The 19,097-nt window shown below is 36.3% G+C and overlaps 1 protein-coding gene across 1 annotated transcript in view; it reads left to right on the top strand.

Moving 5' to 3' along the window:
- Window positions 1-283: 283 nt before the first annotated feature.
- LOC104528077 (carnitine O-palmitoyltransferase 1, liver isoform) overlaps window positions 284-19,097 on the top strand; it is a gene marked incomplete at its 5' end in the record, with an annotated part of 24,622 nt that continues 5,808 nt past the window's right edge. Inside the window, 11 exons of the mRNA XM_010171984.2 lie at window positions 284-361; window positions 1,043-1,150; window positions 2,146-2,233; window positions 6,359-6,554; window positions 7,750-7,938; window positions 8,973-9,078; window positions 10,879-10,995; window positions 11,868-12,032; window positions 13,300-13,434; window positions 16,405-16,557; window positions 17,637-17,741. Of these exons, the coding sequence (XP_010170286.1) occupies window positions 284-361; window positions 1,043-1,150; window positions 2,146-2,233; window positions 6,359-6,554; window positions 7,750-7,938; window positions 8,973-9,078; window positions 10,879-10,995; window positions 11,868-12,032; window positions 13,300-13,434; window positions 16,405-16,557; window positions 17,637-17,741 (1,440 nt within the window). The remainder of the gene's footprint in view (window positions 362-1,042; window positions 1,151-2,145; window positions 2,234-6,358; window positions 6,555-7,749; window positions 7,939-8,972; window positions 9,079-10,878; window positions 10,996-11,867; window positions 12,033-13,299; window positions 13,435-16,404; window positions 16,558-17,636; window positions 17,742-19,097) is intronic.

Genomic DNA, 19,097 nt, shown 5'->3' with positions numbered 1-19,097 from the left:
CCAATCTATTCTATGATTCTATGATTATCTAAAGATGATGACTTCTTCAGAAGCTTCTCAGAGAGCTGTAGCTGCGTTTAATTTCATTCTCTGTTGCTATTTTCCCTAAAATTTAACACAAATTAGGGGTTTTTTTGTTTGTTTTTTTTTTAAGTAGCAGAGCAAGCTAGCAGTTTCCTTCTTGCAGCTGTATGGAATGTTATGGTGTGTAGTTACTAACACAGAAGACACAAACTGTGGAAAAGATGATATTTTACTGGTTTTGTTTTCCTTCCTGCTACAGGTTAGTGATTGGTGGGAAGAATATATCTACCTTAGAGGACGTGGACCCATTATGGTTAATAGTAACTATTTTGCAATGGTAGGTAAATACTCTAAATGGGTTATGTGTCAAAGCAGCACTGTAAAATCTCTGCCAAGTATCTTATTTTGTGATATCTTTCTGTTTAGATATCAATTGCTACTGTGTATGTGACCTTTGTTTTTCTTTCCTCTAGTATAACCTGCAGCCAATGTCTTTAAGTACAGTGCTGTCTTAATAACAAACTTAACGCATCTGCCACTTAGGCAAACTCATGCTGTAATGACTGAACACAGTTTTGTGCTTAGTGCAGCAAGCAATCTTTCAAAAGTTCTTTGTAGAGCTTCACGGGTAACACAACTCAACAAACAATGTGCATGCTCATATTCGCAATGTCTGTACCGGAAGTAAAATTGTAAAAGACCCTAAAATTCAAAGCAAAAAGAGGAAATATGGTAATCTTGGATTCAAGTTTTAAGTACCATTATCTTTTCTACTGCCATGATTAACAGTTATCATGTCTGTTTTAGGATTGATACTGTTTGAGGAGATTGCAACTGTTGAAGAAATTTAAGCTACAAGTCATCAACTCACTGCACTAATGCACTTCATATGTTTTAAAGCCTTTTTATATTGACCAGAATAAACTTTAAGAATGTCGATGAGAAGTACAATCAGTACTTTTTTTTTTTTAAATGTAGTCTGGTAATCATTAACTTACAATTCTTATGTACTTTACAGGACTTCCTTTATTTATCTCCCACAACCCTGCAGGCAGCTAGAGCTGGTAATATTATCCATGCCATCCTGCTTTATCGGAAAAAACTGGACAGACAAGAAATCAAGCCAGTATGTATACCAGTTTAAATGGCTTTTAATCTTTTTACAGCACAGTCTGTAAGAAGTTTATCAGTTTTCAGTATGAGAGAGGAGAGGAATGTCTTATTGTCAGAACTACATATAAGATGTAACTAAATTTGTGGTTCCAAGCATCTTAGTTATCAGTTGAATTGCACATGGGTAGAAACTACCAACTATCAAAAATACAGAATTCTGTCATGCTAACTAATTGCAGTATTTGAAATTAATGTACGTATTTGCCCAAAAGACAAATAGCGGTTTGTACTTGCATATGTTAAGGATTCTATATAACATGTTATTGGTAAGTGCTAAGCATGTAATGGTAATCTTGAGCCACAGAAGTCTGAAAAGTCTGTGGTATCATGTGGTGTGGTTGGGACCTTGAGGCCAAGAGTAGGCCAGTGGCAGCCTGAGTATTGATGATGATAAAATCCTGTGTTGCACAGATTCCTAGGTAGCAAGGAGAGGCAAGGTGATTTTGAATTTCTGTTCTGTGCAGTGGCTGTGTATTGTAGAGAACAAATATTGTGGAAACATTTAAGTAGTTCTGTTGAAGGTCATGGCAGGGATGTGATTAGTTGTATGTAACTGCAGATCTGAGAAATGTGAACTTTTGTTCCTACACTGTCAGGAATAACTTTAAAATAATAAATTAAGGGGTAATGCATGCTGCATGTTTAAGTTTTGTATCTGGACTGGCCACTGAGAGCTCTTTGTAGTTCAGATGCAGACTAGCTTCGGTTTTCCCTCCCGAAGGGTGAGCTTTTGGTAGGAGGGAAAAAAAATACAGCGACCAGAATGTCAGTGGAATCTTCCACAAGGAAAGACAACGAATGGGGAATTGGGGGGAAACTGAGTTGATATATTATAAATCTTACTTGTTTCCAGCCTGTCTCTTAACCAGATCCTGTTGTTTTTTCTTTCCTTTTTAATTTGCTAATTGTATATGCAAAATCACATTTTAATATACATTTGTTGCACAGATTCTTCTAATGGGATCTACTGTTCCACTCTGCTCAGCTCAGTGGGAACGGATGTTTAACACCTCCCGTATCCCAGGAGAGGAATCAGGTAAGAAGGGCCAGCCAAGGATAAGAAACATCTTAATGGAATTCAGGTTTTGGAGTATTTTCTGCTAAAATCCTATTTTTCTAGATAGGGATCTGACAGACATAAGGACACATCAATACTGTGTTCCAATACTCAAAAAAGTAATGAATTGCTATAGAGCATGTAGATGTTTTTCCTTTTAGGGCGATTTTGAAACTTTTTCAGGGTTTTTTGTTTCTTCCTTCACTTAAATTAAAAACTAACTTCAAGAAACCATTATCTGCCCTGTGTTTTTAATTTATAAATAACCTTTACTTTTCTCCATTCTGATCTTCCAGGATCCTTTGATATCCATATTTTTATCTTTGTAAAATTGTGTTCTCTTATTTCAACCATTTAATTTAATTTTTTTTTTTTGCTTGACTTCTTTTTCCTTTTATTTTATGATTCACAACAGCATCCTAATGTGCTCTTCTCAGTATGAACATATGTTCAGCACTAGTTGTTTACCTGGTTTAGAGGCAAGTACACTGTTGGTCCTATCAAGGTTTTCAGTGCCACTGTTACCTTGACCTTTTGTATGCACTGTTCATATTGAGCTAAGTGAAATCACCTGTAATAAGGATTATATCCAAAACTTTCTCTGTAGCACTTTAAGAAAAATATACTCTGCCCTAACTCCCAGCAATGGTCTGATTATCCTAAGCTATGAGTAACTAAGTTTTCACATTTTAATGTTGAACAGAGGGGTGTACCTCTTGCCTTAAAACAGGCTCATTTCCTCCTGAGTCTGTTCCTACTTATTGTGGGAGACTAAGGATATGTTTACATGATCACAAACAATCATGTTGGCTCAGTCAAAAAAAAAAAAAATTGTGACTATAAGTGACAGTTTCTCACTGTAGGTGTACATATGCTGTCATTGCATGTGTTCATTAGCACTGTCTATAGACAGAAAAGCATTTCACTTTAGTCAGTGACAAACCTTCAATGGCAAACCTTCGATAAATTGTTTTTTGTTGTATCTCAACATAAAAGTATCATTTTTTTGATGGTCAATACATAATCCAAGATCTTGAGACTAATTCTTCTCCATATGTTGTTATTTTTATAAAGGTAATGTATCCCTAAAGGTTCATCATGGGTTTCTCCCTAAGGTGGCCTCCAAAGATCTCCATCAGCTTATCCTAAATTTTCCAGGCTCAAGCTGGTTTTTATGATCTTACTATTAAAGTGGCTTTTTTGTTGTGGTTTAGTTTTTTGGTTTTTGTTTTTTTTCTTTCTCTGAGCTTTGTCACTGTAAAAGGAGGCAGATTGCATCTAGAAATACTAACATTTGTAGTGAACAGGTGGAAGAAAATGTTACCATCCATTTTCTTGTTCTTTGAGAAGCAAACTAATAACTCCACAGCAGATTTGAGTGGAGACTTCTGCTGCTTTTGTGCTTTCTACAAGAGCTTAAGCTATATCTACATTTCTTTAATCTGGTTACATGCTGAAGAGCCTTTTAGAATTGAGTTCACATATTTTTCCAACACTGCATTATTGTGGCAGCATCAGAATGAAATACATGATTTGGCAGCGTTATCCTGACAGTCATGATCAGTGCAGAGGACAGGCACAATTTGGAAGGCAAGGGGTTATTGGTTAGTCACTTCCATTGGGAATATATGTATGGGCTGTCAGTTGAAGATAGGATAGATTTTTTTTGTTGTTGGCGGTGGTGGATTTTTTTTTTTCTTTCTTTGAGATCTCTAGCTCTTATGTTTCAAGTTGCCTTTGAGCATGTTAGTCCCACTGAACTACAGAATAAAAAGCATAAAGAGTTTCTAAACAGACCCAGGGATGTGTCCATTCTTTCTTGCTGGAGGTCTGACACTTGCTGTACTGTGTGAAGTTGTACAAGGGGGGAAGTGGCCTTGGATGGTGGATGTGTCAGATGAAGATTTTACTCTCAATTTTGCTGCTGGCCTTTGCTAGATTACTGAGGAATTATTTCCCAGCTATGTCTCAGCTTCCTTTATCTGCAAAATTGAGAAAAAACATATCCCTAATGTGATTACTCCCTGATCATGAACTAGCAGCTTAAGTAGACTAGCAAGTTTTAAAATCTCTGATAGACAATGGTAGTATATGAGCTATTGTTATTTAAAATACTTCATGTACTGAAAGTGCTACCCTTGCCCCTTCTCTGTCCTTAATAAAATAAAAGGTATGAACTGTTTGCATTTAGCTTTGGATTTGGAGTTCTCTTAGTCTGAAATGAGTTTTGCACAAAAGTGTAGAAGTGGCCCATTCTAACTGTAACACCTGATTAAAATACATCCTGTGTATCATAATGGTTCTCCTCAGTTTCTCCTGCTTAAAGTCTTTCAGATTAAAGTACAGTCAGCATCATAAAATGACCTCATTTTCTTCCTAAGCACTTCACATTTCCTCTGTTAATTTTTCAGTTTTTCATTGTTTCTATTTTTTTAAAGGAAAAACAACTTTTGTCATTCTGTATGTGGATAAGTGAATTATGAAGACATTTTTTCCAGATTCTCATGAGTAGCTTGATTTCTTGCCCCTGATTTCAGTTATAACACTATTTTAAGTATGTTACAGTTCCTAAAGAGCAGCGTATTTAAAAAAAAAAAAAAATTCTGTGGCATATCTTCATGTTAATTGGTGGTAGAATCTTAATGAACATTGTATTTTGTTGCTTGAGCAGTTGTTTAATCTTCGTGTCTTTTAACGAAACACACTATGGAGTGAACCACTTCTTTTAAGCAGGAAAGGGCCTTTATGTCTTTCTGTTCCCATTTTTTTTATAGGAAACCTATGCATCATGTTACATGCATCTTCAGATGTACATGAATGACTTCTTGGACTGGCAAGAAAAAGGAAAGACTTTTTTTGTATTGCAAAAAATCTCTCTCCAGGTGCATAAATCTGTATTTAGGCCCATAAGTAAGGTGTCTGAAAGGTAATTGCCAGCGCTTACCAACTGTTGTGAAGCCAGTTGTTGGCTAATGACTTAACTTCTGCTTTTTACACTGAAAAGGTTGTCTTTTTTGTACGGACGCTTCATGTACACGAGACAAGTATTTGGAGTTTCCTGACTCAGGTTGGGATTATAGAAAGTTACCTCACTAGCTGATTGGTTTGCTGCTGCTTTTCCCCTCTGTGGGGTTTCTCCTCTGTTCACAACCCGTTGTGTCCGTGTACTTGACAATGGGAATGATGCTTCTTCCCATCTGAGCACATTTCTCACAGGCATCTTATCTTTGTCAGAAATGCAAAGTAGGCAGCCAAAGGCATTAACTAGCATAAAACTGCTTCTGATCAGTAGATGGAGCATACCTACCAGAGCTTTTTGGATAGTTGAGAACACCCAAAGTACAGAACTCTTTCCTGGTACAACGTTTCTCAGATCTCTTGGAATCATGACTTTTAGGCTTAGCCCTTATTTTTGACATCATCTTTCTTCACCATCTCAGTAATGGGTATTTTCAGATCCATAGGAGTATAACAGTTCTTTGGGGTAGTGAAGGAATTAACTTAACAGTTTTCACCAACCTTCATCTAATTTCAGGCTTATCCCAATTAAGCCATGTAAATAATAAAGTGAGGAAAAAATCTGTGGCTGCAGTTTGTGCTTTTGGCCATAGATGGAATAATCACTCTGCATCTGCCAGGATAAATGTAAACAAAAGTTTGTGGTACTAAATTTGGGCTCTCTTAAGGCTCCCCACAGATTGTACCATGAGTTGTCTAGTACTTGAATGCAGATGACTTCAAAGTACCTTTCCTCTCAGTGTCTTCTTTTGCTGCCTGCTTAATCAGACTACATTACTAGTGCTTACTTTTCAGATATGTAAATACAGATTGACTTGCTTAATATTTGCCTCCAGTGTGGAAACTGATGGTGCTATGTATGCACCAGTCAGATACCCAGAGGATCACATCTGGGTATTTGACTGTTTCCTGCAGGAGTCTTTGTGCTGAAGTAACAGGGGAGTGATTTATTCCCCACTATTTATTACTTTATTAAACTAAATAAGCTGTGATGAACTGGTAGTGCACGCAGTAGGCATTTGATTTTTAGTGCATTATTATTTGGATATTTCAGCTATGTTTTCACATAAGTGATTGTGATTCTAGATACTCTCCAGCATGTGAAAGACAGCAAACACATTGTTGTGTATCATAAGGGCCGTTACTTCAAAGTGTGGCTGTACCATGATGGTAGACTGTTGAAACCCCGAGAAATTGAACAGCAGATGCAAAGAATTCTTGATGATGATTCAGAGCCTCAGGCTGGTGAAGAGAAACTAGCAGCTCTTACTGCAGGAGATAGGTATGGTGGTGATTATTTTTTAAATTAATTTTAATATTTAGAAATAGTTGCATAACATACCAATTGAATATTGGCTTTAGAATTTTAAAATAGTCGGCCGTTAGTTGATTATACCTTGATTGCTAATTTTGTATATTGTTAACATGTACCAGCTCTTCAGTCTTTTAGAACTACAAGGAGTTAAAAGTAGTTTTGCAGTGGCAACCCTGTGTGCAGATTATATACATACATATATATTTTATTTATATAAATATATATATGTATATATATAAAAAAAAAAAATCTATACTATGCTGAGCTGATGAAGTTTGGTTTAATTGTGACTATCCTAAGAGTGGTAATCGGAAGCTTTACCATATTACACGTATTGAACTACTTGAGTTTTGTGCCTACACTGGGGTTCACTGGCATTTTAAAGAATATCTTAAAAATTAAGATTGAGAATGTGATTTCAGTAACTGTCACTCCATATTCATGACTTGCACCTACCAAATAAAGCAGTATGTACTCAGTTGGTTCTAGGTAGGAGGTTATTGAATTCAGTTAAATTGTGGCAAACTTAATTCAGTCTGTCTACTTGTTTCTGGAAAAAGCTGTGGATTTTTATATACTTTCTTACTAGGAGTCCTTCCTTTTTCTCACTTTCTGCTTTAAAACAAACTGAAACATTTTTTTCATCGGGAAAACTACGTAGATTTATAAATGAACAAGGCACAGCCATACAGATTGTTCAGTTCTTCTTTATCTTCAGATCTGTTTCAGGCATTTACAATGGAAGTTTTTATTGACAATTGTCCAGACTCTTAGATTTAGGTGTTACAACAATGGATATGAATATCTGTTGATTGTTTTCATTATTAATACTATTTTCTTCTTCCATATAATATTTTCTTCAGTTATAAACATAGATTAACTATGCTATACATATTGCATGCCACAGAAATGTTGAATTTCTGAGGATTGAACTTCACACATATGTGATGATATGTTGAATTGGTTCTTAGGATTACATTGTACATGTATTTTGTATTTCTGTACATGTACAGAACTTTTCACTGCTGGTATAGTTTAAATGCAATGAAAGTGGCTGCTTCAAATTTGATAAAAGTAGGAGGAATGTCTCATAGTTATCTTAAGGGTGATAAAACATCGACAAATTGAAATATAATCTGGCTATAAAAAATTGTTTTTGCAGAGTACCATGGGCTAAAGCTCGACAGACTTATTTTATCCGTGGAAAGAACAAACAGTCCTTGGATGCTATTGAAAAAGCAGCATTTTTTGTGACGTTGGATGACATCGAGCAAGGATACAGGGAAGAAGATCCAGTGAGGTCACTGGATGCATATGCAAAATCCTTAATACATGGTAGATGTTATGACAGGTACGGTGTTGACTTTGTGGAAAATGCCAGCTCTTTTTTAGAATTTCACTAATTCATGTAGCTAAGACATATGAACTGGTGACTTACAAGCTGATAAATTTTGTAGAATCACAGAATGGTTTGGGTTGGAAGGGATCTTCAAAAATCCACCCCAATTTGCTATGAGCAGGGCCATCTTTCACTAGATCAGATTGCTCTAAGCCCTGTCCAGCCTGACCTTGAACACTTCCAATGATGGAGTATCCATAGCTTCTCTGGGAAACTTGTTCCAATGTCTCGCCATCCTCACCGTAAAAAAATTTCTCCTTTATGTCCAACCTAAATCTGCCCTCTTGCAGTTTATAACCATTGCCCCTGTCCTGTCGCTGTGGGCTGGTAAAAAGTCTTTCTCAGTCTCTCTTAGAAGCCCTCTTCATGTATTGAAAGACTGAAAGGTGTCCCAGAGCCTTCTCTTCTCCAGGCTGAACACCCCCAACTCTCAGCTTTCAACTCTCAGCTTTTCTTCATGGGAGAGGTGCTTCAGTGCTCTGATCATTTCCATGGCCCTCCTCTGGACCCACTTGTCAATGTCTGTCTTGTACTGGGGAGCCCAGAGCTGGATTCCGCACTCCAGGTGGGGTCTCATAAGAGCAGAGTAGAGGGGGAGAATTGCCTCCTCTTGACCTGCTGCCCACGCTGCTGTCCACACAGCCCAAGATGTGATTGGATTTCTGGGCTGCAAGCACACATTGCCAGTTCATGTCTAATTTTTCATCCACCAGTACCCCAAGTCCTGTGCAGAGCTGCTCAATCCATTCATCCCCTAGTCTATTGATACTGGGGCTTGTTCTGACCCAGGTGCAGGACTTTGCACTTGACCTTGTTGAATTTCATGAGGTTCAAATTTATGTCTATTTATTTAACTAAACTGTTTTGTTTTTTTAAAGCTAATAACTAGTGCATTGGAATAACAATTTTTGAGAGAGATGAAGTTACAGTATAAAAATGCTTTTGAAATGTACAAAACCATATGGAAATCTCAATTTCTTTTGTAGGTGGTTTGATAAAACGTTCACTCTTATAGTATTCAAAAATGGCAGAATAGGTCTGAACGCAGAGCACTCTTGGGCAGATGCTCCTATTGTTGGACACCTGTGGGAGGTAAGTGTTTAAAAATGTTAATGCAGAAGATAAAGTGATAATGTCTGTGGAACAGTCCTGAAGATCAGCAGTTACTTTCAATCCCTTGGATTCACGTTGCTGATGAGTGATTATGGCCTGTGTCTACAGGGACTGTAGAATATTTTAAGAAAAACCCTTTTTAAAAGAAAAGGGTTGCTGTCCTTTAAATTAAAGGTCTTTATTGCATTTTAATGAGCATAGATGTGCTCATAGAAAAGTGATACAGCTCCTTATCTAACTTGTTTATAATATTCTGAATCAATAGATTGTTGCCTCTTTGATAGGGCATTGTATTTTGCCTGTGTATGTGATCCTGAAGCACTTAAGCTTTCTTGTACTATAAAAAACCCACACTTACTTCCAAAATTTAAATAAGTGTTGAAGAGTTTAACTTTTCCTCTAACCCAATCTTTGATGAACTGCAGATCGATACACTGTTTAAATTATCTCTTGTATTTATTTGCAGTGAATGGAATAAATGCAGTTTGTCCATCATGAGCTTAGTTTATTACTTGGAATCCTATTTGATTTTTTCTTTTTGAAGCTTAAATCCATAAATGCTTATATGACTCAATGGCTCAAAACTATTTTGTAAACATTAGCTAACTCTGATTTCATTATGTATTGGTGCAAATGGGCCTCAGGTCGGACTGGTGCCCCAAGTAATTTCCTTATTTTGTTACATAAGCTTTTCCATCTGTGTAAGAACAAAAAAGTCTCGAACCAGGGCACAAAGGTGGTCAGACTGGTTTGAGGTTGACTTGACAGTGCAGTTTAGACTAGCTGGATGGAAGAGTTACTTTGTTCTCTTTTAAATGAATGATGTTGTATGCTTTAGTTCATATCTCTGTACTGACTATTAGTTGATTCATTTTCTGCTGAGAATTAAGGTGGCTAATAAATAAAGTAGAATTTCATTTCCTAAAAAGTTTTGTTAGCCCTTTAGAGATTGTCTGTTTTTAGAAGAGAATGGATTAGGCTTTATTTTATAGTTGACGTGTTCTGACCACGAAGTGAGAAAATTAAAATAAGAGATTGGGAATATATATGTAGAGCATGCAATAGATTTTTGTTAAGCTTTTTCTTCCCATATTGAGCAGATCCTAATCTATTGACAATTCTGTGTTTGTAATTTTTTTTTTTTTTTTTTTTTTAACATTGAAGATGAAGTTTGAAATCGTGTAAGACAGAGCCTTTTTTGTCTGTTGTTCAAGTTGTATTGTTCATCTTGGAAACACTGTACTTCCTTACCCAAGACCTCTAGTGCACATATAAAATAAACTGCAATTTTGAGTGGGATGCAAATCTTAAAAATTATTAAATTCTTGCAGGGATATGTGCTTACTCTGAAATAAACTGTTTCTTGATGAACAAGTTTAGGCAGACAACAAACTTGCAGAAATTACCTAGAATCTTAATTGAACAAAGGTTGGGAAATCTAAGACTCTTAAGACTGACACTTTTTTACTACTAGTAAGTTTGAGGTGGGTTTTCAATTGAAATATTTTGATTAATTCAGTAGCATCTAACAAAATGCACCAGTGTAATTGAATAGGTGTTTGTGCATATCTGGTATTCTTCCCACTCAGAACACATGTAAAAATACCTTAAAATAAGATGTAAAATAGAGAGCTTCACTTGAAACTGTTTTCAGTATTTGGAAATGGGTTGTATATTTTATTTCACTATGTACTGAAAATGTGTTCTATTGATACTGCACTGAAATTCCACAGCAATATGCCACATGTTGCAATTCTGAAGAAGTATTGTTCTTTGCAGAATGCAATGGCAACTGAGTGTCTTGAACTGGGCTACTCAGAAGATGGGCATTGCAGAGGAGATACCAATCAAAACATTCCTGTTCCTACCAAACTACAGTGGGAAATTCCAGAAGAAGTAAGTAGGAACAGCTAGTGGTTTGAGGAAGAAGCTTATCTTTTCCTGAGCAGTCAGATCAATACTGACAACCTTATAAATCAGTTTTAAATTGCTTTGAGTCCTGTAAAATGTGTATTTCATGTGTGGGCATTACTCAGCTTGCGTAAAAAGGTATCAGGGGTTCTTAACATCACTTTTTAAAAATTCTGGCCAGGAAATGCCAACTTGTTACTAGAAACTTTCTTGATTGACAACATGTCAAAAATAAGTGGCCACCTATTTTAAACAGTAACTGTATTAAAATGAAGTTTTAAGTTGCTGAGGTTTCATTACTGCTGTCTCAGCAAATGCTCTGGTGTAATAGTTCCTTGAGATTAAGTCTCTTGTTTGTTCAGAAGTCTGTAGACATGTCTGATAAGGTTTGATTTTTCTGCCTGAGTTCAAGACAAACTGCCTAGTTTGGATTTTAATTTTGAATAAAAAGGTAATGGTTGGTGATATGTTTAATTAAGCATGTGTGGCAGATTCGACGCCACGCAACTATTGCCATTCTATTTCTGTGGGTTGTTCATTTATGTTCTAGTGACCTGAACAGTCTTAATGCTGGTGTTTTAAAGTGTAATTTTTGGACTTCAGGTGTGTATTGGCTTAAAGCTTATTTTTTATTAGCTTTTGAATGTTAACTTTCTGGCAAAAATAGCTTCTCCTCATTCTTCAAAAGGAGATTATTTAGATAACGATGTTCCTGGCATACATAAAGGCAGCATTTCTTATTTATCAGTTAAAAGTAATTGCACTTTTTCAACAGTTCTCTCAAATGCCATGGAATGCATGCATATGCACATATGTCCATATAGATACATATTTATTTATTTGTTTGTTTGTTTTAGTGTCAAGAAGTTATTGAGAGGTCTCTGAGCACTGCCATAGCTCTGGCAGATGATGTGGACTTCCATTCATTTTTCTTCGATGCTTTTGGGAAGGGTCTAATAAAGAAAGCAAAAACCAGCCCTGATGCCTTCGTGCAACTTGCCCTGCAGCTTGCTCACTATCGGGTAAGGAAAACAGACTTTTGGGCTTATAGAATCTCATTAGATTGGGTATAACATGTTTGTGATGAGAATATGTTAACTGGGTAAAATACTTTAGAATTTAGAAATAACTACTTATGCGAGGTTGTTAAAGACATTCAATGGAAATTGGTACAAACCTTAAACAGATTACTAGCTGTAAATTGATTTTCCAAAGGTTGGTGTATTAACACAATTTTTTCTCTTCTGCTCAGTTGATCTATTCCTAGGCATTTTGGACTTGAAAGAAGTAGATATGAAAATTCTAGTAGCTGTGTTTATAATCTAAACTGTGTTTATAATCTAAACTTCTTTTAGTTTGGAGTCACTTTTAATTCAGCAGTCATGGACACTCCCTAACAGCATTAACAGCCTGTATTTTTTTCTGTTAGTTCACCTTCTCTATAATGTGCTTTCAGAAAACACCAGTGTAGCAACATGCATGTTTTTCATTTTACTTTCTAGTTGTCACTGTTGAAATACTGTTCTACTTTTTTTTTTTTTTTTTTTTTCTCCTTGAAGTAATTTCAAATGGTTTTTCAAAGCATCCAGATTTCCTGGCTGCTATCACCACATACAGCCTTTCTTACCATTGGTTAGAGTAGTGACATGGCAAATAGCTTGATTATTCACCCACCCCTTTTATTTTGAACACCCATCCTCTTAATCTAAAACTGAGCAGACTTTCATGATCTGTTCTGATGTATATATTAGACAAGTAGAGTTGCTAACATAAGTTAGATAAACTATAATTTGGCAACATTGTGCACATCTACAGGAAATATGGAAGCCAAGCTGCCTGGATTTTGCAAATTGTTTTCAGTTCTCACGTTCTTGAAAATCCCCACATTGACGTGCATCTCCATGTTGTTAAACTTTTAACTGAAAATACTTTTAAGGATGTTAGTTTTCTCAATTACTTACCACAGCTGTGTTAATTAGGAAGCCACTGAAATTTCAAATAAGTTTTTGATAGCCTTTAAATAAACTTCTGTTACAAACTGAAGAAAACTGAATGTACAGTGCAGAGAGTAGTCCTTGCTAGTTTGGTTGTTCTATTAGCATTTATCAAATCCTGCTACTAATCTTATTTTTGCCTTTATTATCTTTACGTAAGACTGCTAATGGTGGGCTACCAATGAGTTTAATTTGTGGAGTGATTCATATCCTGTGTGATTATCTTGAACTGTTGATTAAGAAAGAAGGATTAAGTCTGGCTAAACATTTAAGTTCTCATTTTTCCCTTCTAAAGGACATGGGAAAATTTTCTTTAACATATGAAGCCTCTATGACACGCTTGTTCAGAGAAGGCAGGACCGAAACTGTTCGTTCATGTACTGTTGAGTCATGTAATTTTGTTCGAAGCATGGAAGATCCAACTGAAAGTGTAAGTTCACCCTGTTGTTGCCTTATACAATCCATAAGGCACATCACCAGATATCTGTATAAGTTCTCAAATAGTTTTTAAACACTTAGAGTGATGCTTTTGTTTTTTAGGAAGGAAGTGCAGCATAAGGTAATTGTCCACATTTTCTGTCAATATGGCAGAAATTCAAGGCTCTACTGAAAGAGAATAGCAGTAACTTAGCCAAATATGCAATTTCTTACAGTCCTGAACTCCAGAAAACTGAGATGACTTGTGAAATTTGTCACTTGTAAAACTCAAACATAGATTTGTAAAACAGGGAATCTCATACCAGTTAGGCTTCCCTTTCTGATAGGGAAGCAAGTATTATTCACAGGAAATAAGTAGTTGCTCTTACATGTTGATTTCAGTGGGCTTTTTAATCTTTCTTTTGATGTTCTGATTAGCAAACAAAGGAAGCATGGTCTAGGGGGAAACTTCTTGATTTGGAAAACTTGGACAGTACTGGTTAAAATGTTTGCTGTCAAAATGGAAGGGTGGAGGACAGTCGTTTTGAGGATTGTCTGTTCTTTAATCCACTGCTAATCCCAGTTTTCACAGGTACAGTTAATGAAATAAATCATTACATTTGCAGGTTTTGCTAAGATGGAGAGTATTTCCAGTTCTTCAGAGTCAATAAAAATTGGACCTGAAAAGGAGGATTTTGTTAAATAGTAATGCCCTCAAGGTATTGCATCCTGGCCTGAGTAACAGCTGCATGGGTAGAAGTTCTAATGAAAAAGACCTAGGATGATAATAATCAGTAACTGAACACTGACATAGCACATTCAGTGCTATGCCATTGGGAAAAATGAAGCCCTCACTTTAGTTAGTTAGTCTTGCTCTTTATTTTTAGTAGTCTTTTGTCTCTGCACTTTTTCCCCTAGTAGCACATTAGCTGGGGTAATGTGTCCAGTTTTGGACACCACACTTGAGGTACAGATGGATTGCAGAGAGTCTAAAGGAGAGCAAGAAGAACGATTAGAAACATCTGAAGAGGATCTGTGGGGAGAGTTTGAACTTAATTATTTTTGCCTCATCTAAAGAAGAGAGAGCACTGTGGAAGAGGTAGGGAGATGCATTGTGCTCAAGAAGATAAAAAGGCTGATGCAGAGATGATGGGAACAAACTGTTCTCTGTCCCAAGTAATGGGCTTAAATTTCAGAAAGAAACACATTAGGGAAACTTTTTCTGCTAGTAAGGATAATGAATGAGGAGGGAAATAGTGAGAAGCCTGAAACAGGTTACTAGGGGAGGTTGTTATCACTTTGAAAATCTTTAGAAGTAATTTACATAATGCTCCTTCAGGAAAGAGTTTTAGTTGATCAGATCTTTGAGCAGAGAAATCTAAGCAGGTGAACAGTTGAAAGTTCTTTCTAGCCCCACAATTCTATGAATAAATGTTACCACAAGAAAATAAATGCACAGAGAAAGAGATAAACTTTTTTCTCCCTCCTCTTTCTGGAAGTTCCGTATTTCTCAATATGCTGTGCTGGGAGCTGTGCTGAGACCAGCACAAGTCTGGAAATCCAGACATGGCAACGTGGCATACATAACTATGGCACAGCTACTGTACAACCTCCCTGAGTATAGAAAGTCATTTTGACATAGTCCTATTACATCTCTGCAGTTAACATTTTTATTAAAGGAATAAAGTAGCCCCATACATGGCAAGATCATACATAAAACAGATTTCATTCTGCTCTTTTTTTTTTAATGGTTACTACAAACATGATTCTTTTTCAAACTTGTGGATTCATTACTGCCCTTCATCTGGAATGATCAACCAAAGAGCAGAGGAACCCAGAGAAACCCTGCCATCATAATGCAATTTTTAGTTTTTAGGTGCTATGAAGATTATATTATATGCATTTATATGTTATATTAAAAAGAGCTGTCTGCCTTTACTGCTTGCTTCCACTTTTCTCTGAGCTTTTCCATAGAGTTTTTCGTAAGCACTTGTATCCTCCATGGACTATCCACAGAGCTGTACTCCTGAATGCCAATGGTAGACATGCTTGGCATTACTACAATTGATTAATTAGTTTCTCATGCTGGAGGCAAATAGGCTGCTCACCATATCCCAAACAAGCAGTGTAAAATGCAGTGATGCTGGAGATAAGAAGTGGCAGGTTGCTATATACGCAGTGTGCTACATTCCACATATGAACATTCTGTTAAGATTTTATAGAATCATAGAATATCTCAAGTTGGAAGGGACCCATAAGGACCATCGAGTCCAACTCCCTACTCCCACCCAGCTTTCACTCTAATTGAGCTATGGCCACATGAATTCACTCCCTGCAGTGGCAAACAGCATCTCTGTAGTCCTCCCATGTCACCTGTCCTTGCTTCTCTTGTCCATACTCTTTCCTTGTCCACCTAAGTTCTGGAAGATCCCTGCTCAGCCAAGCAGGCCTTCTGCCCCACTTCCTTGACTTCCTACACTTTGGAATTACCTGTTCCTGAGCTCTTAAGATAAGGCTTTTAAAAAATGACCAGCATTCATGGACCCCAATACTTTCCATGTTGTCAGTTTGCCTTCTAAAATGGCTGTTGCAGTTCCAGCTTTTCTTAAATCATGATGAGATTTGCTTTTCTATACCTTTTTAAGACCTGTGTCTCTAGAAACTAAATATACAATAATGTAGTAAACTTGAGTTGTAGTCACGTTTGATTCTGTGGTTAGGTCATACTTCAAATACAATTTTGTTTTCATTATGCGCTGTTTACAGCAGGTAATAGTTGAGACACTTGCTGATACTTGAAATCAAATACATGAGGTTGAAAAGCCAGAGGAGCCCAGTATTTGGGGTTAGTTGCATGCATTGTCTTGTACTTGACCCTTAAGTGCTCTAGGCTTGAGAGCCATTGCTGTAACTTAGTTTCTGCACCTCCATCCTCAACCCAGTTTACTTAACTGATTTTTCTTGATCTTGTTTTCATTGTTAGACTGAAAATACACTTAAGTTCTTTCGGCTTGCTGCTGCCAAACATCAGCACTTGTATCGTCTCGCCATGACGGGTGCTGGCATTGACCGCCATCTCTTCTGCCTTTATGTCGTGTCCAAGTACCTTGCTGTAGATTCTCCTTTCCTTAAGGAAGTAAGTGACTTTAATTGATAACTATTAATTATGGTAAATAATCCTCTGTTTATGTAGTGTTTTGTGGTATCTGCTTACATACTTATAGAACTCTGGTTTTCCTAAGACAAAAGGTAAGAGTTTAGCTAGCATCACTTAACATCTGCTTGTAGATCATAAGTTAGTTTCATTTTGCTTTGTGTATATACTTATTAATAGACCTATAGTAAAGCTTTCTGTGAGCTTTGTAGTATAATACATGTTACTAAGGATTGCAAGAAAGATATAGTCAGTATTACCAAACAAAAATATTGGTTGCTTGCGGTTTTTACATATATTCAAGTCAACATAACAGAGGCTGTGTGTTTTCTCTCAATAATGTTGTTCTGAAACTATGACAAAATCACTTTCTTTTAAATTACTGTGATTTAAAGGAGCTGTATATTGCAATTTATTTTTTTTTTATGCACAACATTAATGTTCCTGTTAATTACCATGAGAAATGCTTTATTACTTAAACTAGATTTTAAGGTTGGGTTTTATACATGTAATTATATTATACTTGTTCCTGTTTTCTGATTAATAAAAAATGTATTCCAACTTTCCGCCAAATTAAGCTACTCACATTTGTCTGCTTGCCCTCCTACATGTGAGTAGTGGCTAAGTCAAGAATAAAACAACTTTCAACAGCTTCTGCAGACTTTCAAGATACACATACATTGTTAGAGATTTTGCAAGCTTCTAACTTGATGTAGTATCTTGCCAGGATTTGAATATGGACATTAGTGATCTTGTGAACAAGACCTGTTATGCAGAATTTACCAGGCTATAGAGCAGGTTCATCTGTTTTGAAATAGCATTTCTATTGAAAGAACTTACATTCTCTTTGAGGAGTTGACATCACGACCTCATATGTTAATGGTATCAGTACAAGTTTAGCTGTTTCTTTTAACCCTCTAATTGTTCAATCCATTGAAATGGGAACTGGAGTTATCCTTAATACTGCTTTACTGAGTGCTTTCTTGACAAGTTTTTGAGTAAGTTGCATGTTCTTCAACAGTGTGTTATACTTGTTTACATCTCTTTCATATCTAATAAAGGTTTTGTCAGAGCCTTGGAGGCTGTCAACGAGTCAGACACCACAGCAACACATTGATCTGAAGAAGAACCCTGAGATGTTATCCTGTGGTGGAGGATTTGGACCAGTATGTTTGCTAAATACAAGTACACCTTTAAAACAGTTTTATTTTTAATATGCCAGTCTAAAAAATTTATATGTATAATACCTTAATGTTGCACATCATAGGTACAACACATGCTTTTAAATGCATGTATTTACTGCTTTCCTGTGATGTGGATGTGCTCAGAAAAATCTGCATCACTTTTTTCTCATATCCCACTAGAATGGATTATTCTTAATGAAATACACAGTTATCAAATGTGGTGTAGAGCTCCATGGGAGAGAGATCTGATAAAGGCTTTTATCACATTACCTATACCCAGCGCTTCTGTACATCAGGCTATTATTACAGTGACAAATACCTTATTACTTAAACTAGATTTTAAGGTTGGGATTTGTAAAAGTAATTATACTTGACTTGTTCTTTATATTTCCTGATTAGAAAAAAAAAAAAAAAAGTGTTCATATTTTCCTCCAAAGCAAGCTATTGACATTGTTCTGCTTGCCCTTCTAAGTGTGAATAGCAGCAAAGTCCAGAATAAAGCCACGTTCTACAAGTGCTGTAGACATTAAAGAAATAAGCATATTGTTAGAGATTTTACAGGCTTCTGACTTGTTGTGGTGTTTTGCCAGGATTTGAACATGGCCACTGATGACAATGATGTTGTTAACAAGTTATATTAAGCAGACTTTCTGAGGCTATAGACCAGATTATTCTGTTTTCAGAAAGCATTTCTATTGAAAGAACAATGAAAGGGATCACAGGACTGCTTTTTGCCACACAGAAATTAGGGTACAAGTACAGTGTATTTTGGCTGGTTTGTCAAGCTGGAAGTTGGGTTTTGGTTTGGTGTGGGTTTTTTTAATTTATTTATTCACGTTCTTGAAGTTGGAATGAGTTTAAATTGCAGCATCAAGGAAGCCTAGCTATTGCAATACTGCTCGTTCATGAGAAACTGGCTTGCTTCATCAGATTATCAAATCAGGATTTGGAATCCCCAAAAAGATGTGATCTGGCAATAAAATGGGGTTTTGGCTGCAGGAATTTCTATCACTTTTTTTCCTTTTTGTTTTTGATAATGCTACATCAACTGCTCCCTTCTTACTGTTTCTTTAGTCCTTTAATTTCCTTCGTTCAGCTGTCTGCCTTTCCAGATAACTTTGCTTACATTTCTCTTCATCATTTCTTGTATCCTTACAAAAACTGTGCTTTGGTTTGCTTAAATAGCCCAGAGATTCAGTCCATCAGGCTTTCCATGTGTGAGTATGTTGTTTGTTGGTTTGTTTGGTTTTTTTTAAAAGCATTCTGTAGAACATATCCCTGTAGCACTAATAGAGAGACAACTATCAACCTGCTTAGCAGCAGTGGCAGCACAGAGCT

This window comes from Antrostomus carolinensis, unplaced genomic scaffold (genome assembly GCF_000700745.2).
Source record: "Antrostomus carolinensis isolate BGI_N321 unplaced genomic scaffold, ASM70074v2 scaffold777, whole genome shotgun sequence".
Taxonomy (NCBI): domain Eukaryota; kingdom Metazoa; phylum Chordata; class Aves; order Caprimulgiformes; family Caprimulgidae; genus Antrostomus; species Antrostomus carolinensis.
The sequence above is the reverse complement of the archived record's forward strand: the minus strand, read 5'-3'. Positions and strand labels throughout refer to the sequence as shown.